General features: G+C 42.8%; 1 protein-coding gene across 1 annotated transcript in view; it reads right to left on the reverse strand.

The window, feature by feature from the left end:
* The window catches only part of PBLD (phenazine biosynthesis like protein domain containing), a 41555-nt gene that overhangs the window by 15609 nt on the left and 12832 nt on the right, over positions 1-13114 (reverse strand). The window contains exon 2 of the mRNA XM_045291677.1: positions 11405-11513. Within this exon, the coding sequence (XP_045147612.1) occupies positions 11405-11513 (109 nt within the window). The remainder of the gene's footprint in view (positions 1-11404; positions 11514-13114) is intronic.

The raw sequence follows: 13114 nt of genomic DNA on the forward strand, positions 1-13114 counted from the left end.
CATGTTTCACCAACGACACTATGCTTCCCTCCCTAACTGTGGCAGTTACAGAATCTAGGGTCAATGTGAGAGGATTACAAGTGAAGGGGTGGAGTCTGGCCTGTCAATCAAGATATAACTAATGAGGCCTCCGTGTGGGCCTCCTCTTCTCCTGAGAATTCTGGGATTTCCTCCTTGGAGATGGAAGACACACTCTCTCTCTGCTCACTCCCTGAGAGACATTGCAGCGGACAAGACACATGGAACTATGCTAGTGCCCTGAGCTGGAAAAGCCACATGGACCTACCCAGATGCAACCGGACCTCTGAAGCCGGAGAAGCCACATAGAGACCCCTGCCAGCGCTGAGATGCTTACAACGCCACTGGATCTAAAGACTTCCTACCCACTGGTCTGTGATCGTCCTGCATTTGGCATCATTGCACGTGTTTCATGAGCCTGAAGAGGACTTTATAGATTGATATCGGACATATGGCTAATATCAGACTTATGAACTTGAACTGGACTGGGTTGGGATGCTTTCTTAATGTACAACCACCCTTTATATAAAACTATTATACACGTATGTGTCTCTATGAATTTGTTGCTCTAGTCTACCCAGACTAATGCACTAACAAAGACAAACTTATGTTATATCTTTTAGCAACCTAACTTGTAAATAGGAAAACCAGCATTCAGAAGTTAAAATACATTCTTGTAAAGTCTCTTGAAGAGCCCTTGGTGGCCTAGTGGTTACAAGTTGGGCTGTGAACCGCATGGTTGGCATTTCAAAACCACCAGCAACTCAAAGGGAGAGGGACTGGGCTTTCTACTTCCATAAAGAGCTAAAGTCTTGGAAACCCACAAGGGTCTTTCTGGGTTGGCATTGACTCGATGAATGTCAGTTTGGTTTGAGGATGATTGCTTGGAGAATGTAGTAATCAATCAATTAAAAAAATGACAGCTACATGGGAAGAGAGGGCCAGGGATGGGGGAACGGGGAGCTGATCGCACTGATGACTGACTGTATCACCCACGACAGAACTATATGTCAATGGCTATATTGGATTGGGGTGGGAACTATTATAGAAGAAAAAGCGAAACAAGCATTCGTAGGGGTAAGGGGAGGGAGGGCGGGGATAGAAGGGAGCTGATATCAAGGAGTTCAAGAAGAAAGAAAATATTTTTTAAAATGGTTGTGGTAGCAGTTGTACAATACTGCTTGATGTGATAGAACTATGGAATGTTATCTGTAAAAGCTCCCAATTATTAACATTTAAAAAATTAAAAAATAATTTTTTTAATGGCTTTTATACTGACAGGCAGCCCTGGTGGCATAACAGTTACACACTGGGCTGCTAACTGCAAAGTCAGCAGTTTGAAGCCACCCAGCTGCCCCACACAAGAAAGATGGGGCTTTCTACTCCCACAGAGAGTTCCGGTCTCTGAAAGTCCCAGGGGCAATTCTACCCTGGGTCCCTAAGAGTGGGGATTTCCTCAATGGCAGCTGGCTTGGTTTGGTTATCTATACTAACCCTTGTAGTTACTATAGAACTTTATGGCTCATATCAGGATCCTGGGCCTGCAGCAGCAGCATCACCTAGGAGTTTGTAAGACATCAAGTCCCAGGCCTCATGCCACACCTCTTTTTTTTTTATGTGTATATCTATTCTTTATTTTGCAGAATATGCTCATCCCACCATCACTTTTTTAAAAATCATTTTATTGGGGGCTCATACAACTCATATCACAATCCATACATACATCCATTGTGCCAAGCACATTTGTACATTTGTTGCCATCATCATTCTCAAAACATTTTCTTTCTGCTTGAGCCCTTGATATCAGCTCCTCATTTCCCCCCTCCCTCCTCACTACCCCCTCCCTCATGAACCCTTGATAATTTATAAATTATTATTATTTTTGCATGTCTTACACAGTCTGATGTCTCCCTTCACCTACTTTTTGTTGTCCATCACCCGGGAGGGGGTTATATGTAGATCCCTGTAATCTGTTCCCCTTCCTATCCTACCTTCCCTCCACCCTCCCAGTATAGCCACTGTCACCACTGGTCCTGAGGGGTTCATCTGTCCTGGATTCCCTGTGTTTCCAGTTCCTATCTGTACCAGTGTACATCCTCTGATCTAGCTGGATTTGTAAGGTAGAATTGTGATCATTATAGTCAGGGGGAGGAAGCATTTAAGAACTAGAGGAAAGTTGTATACTTCATCATTGCTAGACTGCACCCTGACTGGCTTGTCTCCTCTCCACGACCCTTCCATAAGGGGATGTCCAATTGCCTCCAGGTGGGCTTTGGGTCTCCACTCTGCACTTCCCCTCATTCACAATGATATGATTTTTTGTTCTGATGATGCCTGATACCTGATCCCATCGACACCTTATGCTCACAGAAGCTGGTGTGCTTCTTCCATGTGGGCTTTGTTGCTTCTGAACTAGGTGGCTGCTTGTTTATCTTCAAGTCTTTAAGACCCCAGATGCTATATCTTTTGATAGCCGGGCACCATCAGCTTTCTTCACCACATTTGCTTATGCACCCACTTTGTCTTCAGCGATTGTGTTGGGAAGGTGAGCATCATGGAATGCCAATTTAATAGAACAAAGTGTTCTTGCATTGAAGGAGTACTTGAGTGGAGGCCCAATGTCCATCTGCGACCTTAATACTAAACCTTTAAATATATGCACATAGATCTATTTCCCCATCATCATATATAAATATACTTACATATGTACATGCTTGTATTTAGACCGCTATAAATTCCCTTTGCCTCCTAGTTCTTTCCTCTTTTTCCTTTTACTTACCTCTTATCCCACTATCATGCTCAGCCTTCATTTGAGTTTCAGTAATTCTTCTTGATTACATTGCCCTTGATCAATCCCTACCAGGCCTCTTACATCCTCCTTGCCACCGATTTTGGATCACTTGTTGTTCCCTTGTCCTGGGTTTGTTAACACCTCTCCCTTTTCCCCAGCCTCCCCCTGTTGCATGTCCACCCCCCATCCCGAATCATCAGTCCTGTTGTTTTCTCCTTTAGATAGACCTGCAGAGATAATAATATGCACAAAACAAGACAGAGCAAAACAAAGCAACAAAAGAAAACAAAACAACCACAAGAAGAACAAACCAATGACAAAAAAAGGAAAAGCCTGTAAATAATTCAAGGTCTGTTTGTTGACCTTTAGGAGTGTTTTACGGTCAAGTATGATGGGGTGCCATGCCCTGGTCCCAAAGTCTATTTTTGGTATTCCCTGGACTTCCTTGCTCTGCTCCCCTTGCTCTTCTATTGCATGCCCTTAGTGTTTTGCCTCCGTATAGTAGGATCAGATTGGGTGCTATTCCCTTACTGTGTCTCCAGTATTGTCCCCTGTAGGGCTATGGGTCAGTGAGGGATCGCGTATCTCATAGTGGGGCCAGCCACATGGTCCTCTCTGTGCATTGGCTGCTCTGAGCAGGGATATCATCCTCAAGTCTTGGTGGGCCAAGATGTGCTCCACTCTCTCTTCTTCCCCCTTCATTTGCTCCCATGTGCTCTGATCAGACATGTCCCTCTCCCTGAGCTGTGGCTTCAGTGCTGTCCTCTGAAGTGAATTCTCTTGGGGTAAGCGGTGGCTGTCCATGGAGTTGGGATTGGGGCCGGCCCTTCAGATCTCTCTACAGGTTCCCTGCTTCATGCCGGTATGTTGTGTTCACATCTTCATACCACACCTCTTGAATCCCAATCTCCATTCTACCAAGACCTCGAGGTGATTTGTATGAACATTCTAGTTTGAGAAACCTTGGTGTATAAAGCATGGCCCAGTGACCAAGAGGTTTAGCATCGAGGTGGGGGAGTCAAGACAGCCACCGACAGCAACACTGAGCAATACCAGAAAGCATAGCGTTGAACACCAAGGAATATAGAAATATTTGAGACTTAGATGATAAAGATCTCTAGGGCTTTCAAGATGGGGCCTTGAGATGGACCTAGAGAATACAGCAAGTTTTATTTAGTAATTTTGAGCAGAAAATGGTAGACAAGGGGTCAGCTTCTGGACAAGTCCACTTGACCTCACTTATGTTTTACTGTTATCAAGTACGTACTTCTGTTAAATCTTTGACATTGTAGGATTCTGTGAGCCAAATAAAAGGAAATAGGGAAATAGGAATGAAATAGGTGAGTGCCTGTCACACCTGTGGCTACCTGGGCCCTGGGTGAGTGAAAAGGCCCACCCAGCTGGAGTGGAAGTGAGAAGCTGTGGAGGAATCCCAGCCAACAAAGCAATGGTGTCTCGAACTGAACTCCATGGCCTATTAAATGTTCTCTGTAGAATCTGGTCTACATGTGTGTACACAGACCACCTGAGAAAGACCTGGAGCCATTCAGGCCCCTAGCAAGGCATCTTATAGTAATTAAAGGGATGAAAAACCTTTGTTGGCTTTCCTGAACTTGCCACCTTGGCTGCAGGAACCTGTACTGCCAGTCCTTCCCCTGAACTCCCTGTCCTTCTCCTTTCTTCTTCATCTACTGTATCCCTGGACCTTAAAGATAGAGGTTGTGTTAGTCTGGGTAGACAAGAGAAACAAATTCATGGGTACTCTCATAGGTATAGGACAGAGCTTTATATACAAGAGCAGTTGAATATTAAGAAAACACCCCAGCCCAGTCCAGATCAAGTCCATAAGTCCAACATTAGCCCATGTGTCCGATACCAAGCTATAAAGTCCTCTTCAGACTCACGAAATATATGCAATGATGCAGAATGCAGGAGGATCACAGACCAGTGGGTTGGGAGTCTTGTGGATCCAGTGGCACTGTAAGCATCTCAGCACTGGCAGGGGTCTCCACATGGCTTCTCCGGCTACCCTGGTTACATCAGGGTAGGTCCATGTGGCTTCTCCAGCTCTCATGTGTCTTCAGTAGAGCATCTCCAAGGGAGTGCGCCAAGAGAGAGAGTCTCTCCACCTTCCAAGAAGAAAATGCCGGAGTTCCCAGAACTCTCAGGAGAAGGCCATGCCTATACAGAGGCCTCATTGGCTATGACCCAATTGACAGACTAGACTTCACCCCTTCACACTTAATCCTCTCAAGTCCCAAATTGACACCAGAATATATAGCTACCACAAAGATCCTTAAAGGCATAAAAGCATGCTCACCATCTACTGGCAATCGATATCTTTGCAAATGGTCTTTTTCACACATCAGCTAGACCACATGTTTCCTCAGATCTTTAATACTGTCTTCCTTGCTGAATGGCACCAGTTGTGCTTTTACTTTCAAGCTGTGCTTTCTATCCCTGGGTACATAAAAGGCACCTGCTATCTATCTGAGGCCCCAGAGACAATGCAGAAACTTTAACAGTAGCAGCCCCAAGTGTGTACTTTCACTGAATTTCAACAGAAGAACCAAAGGTCCAGAGAGCAATAACTCACAAGGAGGCTAAGATTGTGGCCACAGCTTCAACTCTGAAGATTTACAAACAAAAGAAAGAGCCTGCAAGCCTTTAACATACTGAATCTTAATTCCAACAGGCTTCCCATTGTATGCTACCCACTTCTTTCTTTCTTTCTTTCTTCTTCTTTTTTGTTTTTGCTACACGCTTATTTCAAATGCAGCACATTACAGCTACAAACTAACATTGCTTAATTCTCTGGATTTAAGATCCATTTTCCTTTGGCAATCCCAAGTGAATCAAACTTCAAAACACAAGCAAGGCCATATTTGCTTTGCTGGATTTCAGTGAACTTCTGTCATGTATGACCTCGCAGAGATTAAAGATCAGAAAACGAGAGTAAAATTTTAAAACACTCCCATCTTGTGGCCATTTAGAAACATGACAACCCAAACATGGACAGCATTGAGAAGAATGGGAATTCCAGAACACTTCGTGGTGCCCCGGTGGAACCAGTGCATGGATCAAAAGGCAATCTTTCAAACAGGATAGTCGTGTGCATGGATCAAGAGGCAATCTTTCAAACAGGAAAAGGGAATCCTGCCTGCTTTAAAATTAGGAAAGGTACATGTCAGAGTTGTATCCCCTCACCATATTGAGTCTATCCGAATGCTGAGAAAGTAATCAGAGAAGATGGACTGTATGAACAAGAACGCTGCATCAGGATTGGAGGAAGGCTTATTAACAACTTGCGATATGCAGTAACACAACCTTGCTTGCTGAGAGCAAAAAGGACTCAAACCCCTCGCTGATGAAGATCAAAGATTGCAGCCTTCACTGTGGATTGCAACTCGATGTAAAGAAAACAATCTAGGGGACAGACCACAGACAAGGGGGTGAAGGGAGACCTCAGACAGTGTCAAAATAATAATAATTTATAAATTATCAAGGGTTCATGCAAGGTGTGGAGGGAGGGGAAAAATGAGGAACTGATACCAAGGGCTCAAGTAGAAAGCAAATGTTTTGAGAATGATGCTGGCAACAAATGTACAACTGTGCTTGACTCAATGGATGGCTGTATGGATTGTGATAAGAGTTGCATGAGCCCCAATAAAATGATTTTTTTTTAAAGAAAGAAAACAAAAATCCTCACAACTGGACCAATAGACAACATCATGATAAACAGAGAAAAGATTAAAGTCGTCAAGGATCTGATCCACAGTCCATGCCCAGAAGCAGCAGTCAAGAGATCGAGAGTTGCACTGATTTGGACAGAGCTGCTGCACAAGACCTGGTTACAGTGCAGAAGAACAAGGATACCGCTGTGAGGACTAAGGTGAGCCTGACCCACGCCACGCTGTTTTCAGTCACCTCAGGTGCATGGGGGAAATGGACATTGACAAAGGAAGATGGAAGAATTGATGTATTTCAATTATGTGGTGAAGAATGTTGAAGGTACTGCCAAAAGAGCAAACAAGTCTATCTTGGAAGAAGTCCAGCCAGGATACGCATCAGAAGTGAGCAAAACTTTGTCTTATGTATTTTGGACATGTTGTCTGGAAAGACTGATTGTTGGGAAATGACATTATGCTTGGTAAGGGACAGAAGCTCAGGGAAAAGAGAAAAAGCCTCCGTGAGATGGGTTGACACCATCGCTTACAGTGCCTGCAACTATGGGCTCAAACAATTGTGATGGTTTATTCTGCTGTAAACAGGATCGCTACGCGTTGGAACTGACAACAAATATGACGCTGTGCCTTATCTTTGTTCATTTGTCTCTCCCTTTGCTATAGGTAGGTAGATTCCAGCAAAGGAGAACAAGGCAGATGTGCAAAGTTTTATAACCATCTTAGAAGAAATGGGAGATTCTGTCTGCGGCACCTGGATTTCCTATTATGATGTTCTCTGCACACCGCGCATCACTGAAACCATAGAACACCTGCCGTTGTTCCCAGTGGTGATAATGGATACCTGGTCTCCCCAACTCCATCAAAGAACTCAAAGGTCACACTCCCTGTGCATATCCGCCCCTCTATTCTGCCACAAGGACTGTGGAAAATCAGTCAATACTTGTTGATAAATTAGAAAACGTAGAGAGAGATTTTGTCATCATTAATTGATTATATTTTTCACATTCATTCAATTTTATCTATGCACGCATTCATCCATTCAGTTTAGTGCTTCCAAAAAGCAGCCCCAGTGGAGTAGTGGATTACACACTGGGCTGCAAACCGCAAGGTTAGCGGTTCGAAACCACCACAAAAGAAACATGAGGCTTTCTACACCCATAAAGAGTTTTTTAAAAATCCATAAATAAAGAGGTATAGTGCCGGAAACCCACAGGGGAAGTTCTAGTGTCACTTTGAGTCAGATCTGACTGGGTAGGGAGACAAGGAGCCATGATGGTGCAATGGAAAGTTGGCAGTTCAGACCCACCAGCCACTCTATGGGAGAAAAGACTTACACCGGCTCACATACTGATTCCAGTCAAACTAAACCCCTAGTCGTCAAGGACATTCTGACTTACAGCCACCCTACAGAGCAGAGTAAAGCTGTATCATACACTTTCCAAGGCTGTAAGTCTTTTTGGAAACTGACTTCTGCCTCCTTTTCCCACAGTGGGGCTGGTTAATTTGAACTACAGACATTTTAGTTAACAGCAAAGTGTCAGCCACCGAAGGCCACCAAGTGTCCTTCCTATAAATTAAAGAAATAATCGTAACATTGCCACTGAGTCAGTTCTGACTCACAGCTGCTGGAGGAAAGAGTGGAGCTGCCTCTTGGGGTTTCCGTGGCTACACATCCTTATGGAAGCAGACTGACATATCTCTCTCCCACAGAGTTGCTGATGGGCTCAAACAACAAGCTGTTGGTTAATCACATTGCCAGTATGGATTGCAACTCAAAGGAAAGTTTCCTAAATAAGATATAAATAGGTTAAAAAGAATAACAACAAAAGATATAAATAGGCATATGAATGAAAAATTAGGTAGATAGGTAGCCCATTGAAGCCTGTTTTTAGTGAGGGAGCTGGAGGTAAGCAGAGTAAGTTAGAGATATAATGCCATGTCTGCTGAGCTGGTTAAAAATGAATATATAAGTCAAGGGAATTCCATAGAGACACACGGCAAATGTACTAAAACTCTTGACCAAGCAATGTCGTCAATTCCTTGGCATGAAGTGATTTATGCTTGCCAGATTGGTTCTAAAGAAAGTTCACAATTTGGAATCTGTTGGTTAATTATTCTCTCACTCGTGGCTGTGCAACCTCTTGTGAGTTAGTTACTGTCCTTGCTAAGGCCTGTGAGCTTTATTACTTTCTGCACTTTATGGAGAGAAAGTACCAAGTATGGATTGCAGGGTTGCACTCTGCTACAGGGTTACAGAATGAATGCATTGTAAAGGTGAGATGAGGACTCTCTTGATCACCATTTTATGGACTAAGTTATTCACACAAATCCATAAAGCTAGAGCTGTTCTTGACCTTGGTTGCAAGCTGGAATCTCTTGGGGAGCTTGAAACAACAATGACGTTTGGGTCCCGCCCCCAGAGATTTTGTTGTAATTGGTCTAGAAAGCTTTCCAGAGGATTGCAATGTGCAGGCCAGGTTGAGATTCACTACACTCCAATGTTCCAACACACACTTTGCCCAGCTTAACATGACTTAATAGAAATCATCAGTTGCTTACCAAAGTAATTCTTGGGAAGTCTATTCTTGCACTAATGGCTTGTAGTGCAAAGATGCCTGACCTTGGTTTCCTATCACTCAGGAGCCCCAAGCTGCAAGGCATGTTTAACTACTTTGTTAAAATCTATCCTAATCGAAATGTCATAAAAATGAGTTAGTTACAGTAAGCTAAATTCTGTAGATAGTGCACTATAGATACTTATTGCCATCGAGAAGCTGCCAACTCATAGCAACCCTGTAGGAAAGGATAGAACTACCCCCTGTACGTTTCCAAGACTGCAACTCTTTACGGGAGTAGAGAGCTTCCTCTTTCTCCCATGGAGAAGCTGGTGGTTTCAAACGGCTGACCTTGTGGTTAGCAGCCCAATGAGTAACCACTAGGCCAGCAGGGCTACCTTCCTCCTACCAATCTCCTTAATTACTTGCAAATCTCCTTTTCTTGATCCTGAAAAGCTTTTCTAATTGTCTAAATCAAACCAATTGCCATGAAGTCAACTGTGGCTCCGAGCATCCCTGTAAGACAGAGTAGAACTCCCCTAGAGGAATTCCCTGTAGAAGCAGGCTGCCTTATCTTTCTCCAGTGGAGTAGCTGGTGGAGCAGCTGGTGGGTCCAAACCAAATATTTGGTTAGCAGCCAAGACCAAACTTTTGCGCGATTCTTTGAATGAACTATAGGTAAAGCTCATGATATTCAATCAGAAGACTTTGTGCTAAATTCAATGTTGGCCATATCCAGTCGCACAGAATGAGGGCTTTGAATCAGTTCAAATTAATTCAGACGTGGCTGACAATGTGAAACTGGGCAGGACCAAATATTGGTGCCTGGAACGATAACCAAAACAGAAAGTTGTAGGAAGAATTCCTGGCCTGGGAGACTGGAAAGAAGCATTACCAGCTGTGGGAGACTGATTATTGCCAAGACTCTGGAGAACAAGATGCCTTTGAAGCCACACAGGCAGCCGCCATTTTTGAACAGGGTGCCATGGTTTCTGACTTAACTGATCAAGAGATTTGCAACATGGCATTGCCCTTGTTTAACAAGAAGGAGACTTCATTTCTAGTAGGGCACTGACCTGTAATTTTCCTTGTTTTCTTTCTTATTTCCGGTACCCACAGTGTACAAATTTGGTTCATCCCAGTTTTGAGATGTCGGCCCAGTGGCATCATCACTCGGCATATGCAGAAGTGTAGCTTGCAGAGTAAGTGAGATCCGAGTGACTGTCCATAAAATGTTTGTGTAGTATGCAGAAATGCGTTATTTTTCATGAAAAAATCCCTGCAGTTAGTTATAACAAATATATATATATTTTTGTAAGCCCAGATCTAGGTGTACCAATATATCCCCAAGGTTCAAACTCTATGCTAATTTGCTTCTGACCCTGCTAATGTGCCCCAGTCAGAGCTTCCTTTCTTAACCAGTTATAAGGCCGCTTTGCATCACCTGCATTGTTCTACATGCGCTATCTAAGCATGCACTGCTAGTTTTGCTGCTTGCTGCTGGTGTTGGTGTAGGCACTGACTTTGTATTAGCTACAATATTATGGTGACTAGTATTTGTGATCCAATATCAATAACTAATTAAAGAAAAAGGCGAAAAATCAAAAAGGGCTCTGGCTGAGTTACCTACCATGTAATTCAATGTAGAAAGACTCTTACAAAGCAATATTGTTAGTATGTATATAATCTAAGAGATAAGACATTTAAGCAATTTACAACTACATATGTCACATCTTATTCTATAACTAAAATGTATCATTAAAATTGACCACCAGAATTGCCAAGGATCCTCCGGGGTCTGGCCCTGAGGAGGTTCATGAAGAGGAATGGAGCGACCCCATGAGGTCCCTCACTGTGACACCAAGCCAAGCCACACCCCTGCATTAGCAAGAAGGGGTTCAGGACTCAGCAGCTAATCTCATTCTCATTAACAAAGCAAAGACCCAGCGCCTCAAAGGGAGGCCTAGTTCTTCTCTATAGGAATCTTCATTTCACTTGACTGCACCTAGTGTGGGGGCGCTGGGTGGCCCAAAGTTAAGTGCCAGACTGTTTGCAGTGTGAACCCGCCCAGAGGCCCCTCAAAAGACAGCCCTGGCATCTGGTTTGGAAGGTCACAGCCTTGCGAACCCAACAGAGCTGTACAACTTTGCATGCATGGGGGTGTCATGCGTCAGGACTGTCGCCACGGCAACCCACTACCAGGTATAAGCACTCGTCGTCGTATCATTGAGTCAAAATCTATTTGCGACATAAGCCAAAGAGAGAAACGAACAGGGTCTGATTTTTTAAAAATAATCGTTGGTTCTATGGGAATCTAGACTTTCAAGTACCGCACTTCAAAACCAGGTACTTACATTTTCTAGGAGGCAAACAGCAGCGGGATTCCCACGAAATGCCTTTGCTGTGAACGCATCTGCTATGAAAATAGGAAGCTTCATTTTTCCTGTCGGCTGTTTCGGCGAGCTCTCAAGCCTGCTGGGAGCCTGCTTTCTTTCTAGTTGTTTCAAAAAAATAAGAAAGTTAATGTTCAACTTGGCGTACAAGCTGTTACAAAATTCCCAGATACAAAGTTCCCAGATAAATTTCCCACTGGATACAAAGTCAAGCAATTATTTCTAACACCCCTGCACTTAAAGATATGGGATCCTCTATTACAGCGGTTCTCAACCTTCCTAATGCCTCAACCCTTTCATACAGTGCCTCATGTAGCCGTGACCCCCAACCATAACATTATTTTCATTGCTACTTCATAACTGTAATTTTGCTACTGTTATGAATCACAATGTAAATATCTGATATGCAGGATGTATTTTCATTGTTACAAATGGAACATAATTAAAGCATAGTGAATAATCACAAAAACAGCATGTAATTATATATTGTGAAACATTTTTTTCTAGTTACAAATAAATGAATTTTGTCTTGGAGCATGGTGTAGCATGGCTAAGAGTCTTCACAACAGGTAGGTACTCATATGTGGGCGTGTCTGCATGTGGGCGTGTCTGCATGTGGGCGGACCTGCCTGGAGAAGGATAGAGGAGCAGTGTCGCGGTTCCTAAAGCCATCAGAAATGTGTTTTCCTATGGTCTTAGGTGACCCCTGTGAAAGGGTCGTTCGCCCCCCAAAGGGATCGCCACCCACAGGTCGGGTTCCGTGAATGGCACCAAAAGCTGACGCTCTTTCAGTGACGATGACTACCCTTTAAAGACAATAGATAACCCTTCTAAATTACTATACTTTTTATCATTATAAATTATAACAATGTCACAGTTATAATACAAGATATTATAATATAATAAGTAGATGATATGACAGTTATACAATTGTAACTATATAAAATTATGACTAAAATTTAATAAGGGCAATACATAGGATCCTTTGCTTTTTCTAATTAGAAAAAAATGTGCTTAATGCAAAAAATGTGGAAGACAAAAACCCCTCAAAATCACACATTTCAGAAATAACATTAATATTTTAGAAAGATGGGTTTTTTCGTCAAAAATTTCCCTCCTTAACAATATAGCATGAATGTCTTCCCAAGGCACCAAAAAATTTCTTTATAACAAACTTTAGATATGCTAGAATTGTTTTGGCCATTTCCCCTTCGGTTAATATTTATTTCCAATTTTTCACTTGTAAAGATAATGTAGTGATTAAACCCTTTGACTATAAATCTTGGTCTGCATCCCTGATCATTTAAAAATTATATTCTCTAAAAGTAAAATCCCTGGTTCAACAAAGTATGTAGATATTTTACCCTAGTAAAAACCCATACCAAACCTGCTGCCATCAACCCAATTGGACAATGTTGCTTAAGCAATAGAACTTCCCCCTAGTATTTCCAGGGCTGTAAATCTGTATAAATGCAGACTGCCGCATGTTTTTCCCACAGAGCAGCTAGTCATTTCTAACCAAAGGTCTATCAGTTCATAGTCAAACGCTTTAACTGCTACACCCCAAGGGCTCCCACGTGTTACTCTCAACCTTCAGAAAATGTATTTAAGTGTATAAATTTACAAACAATGTGAAACAAATTTACACACCATTGCTTTCTTTTTTTTTTT

Source organism: Echinops telfairi, unplaced genomic scaffold (genome assembly GCF_000313985.2).
Source record: "Echinops telfairi isolate 266 unplaced genomic scaffold, ASM31398v2 ScPeMD7_70;HRSCAF=299, whole genome shotgun sequence".
Classification (NCBI taxonomy): Eukaryota; Metazoa; Chordata; class Mammalia; order Afrosoricida; family Tenrecidae; genus Echinops; species Echinops telfairi.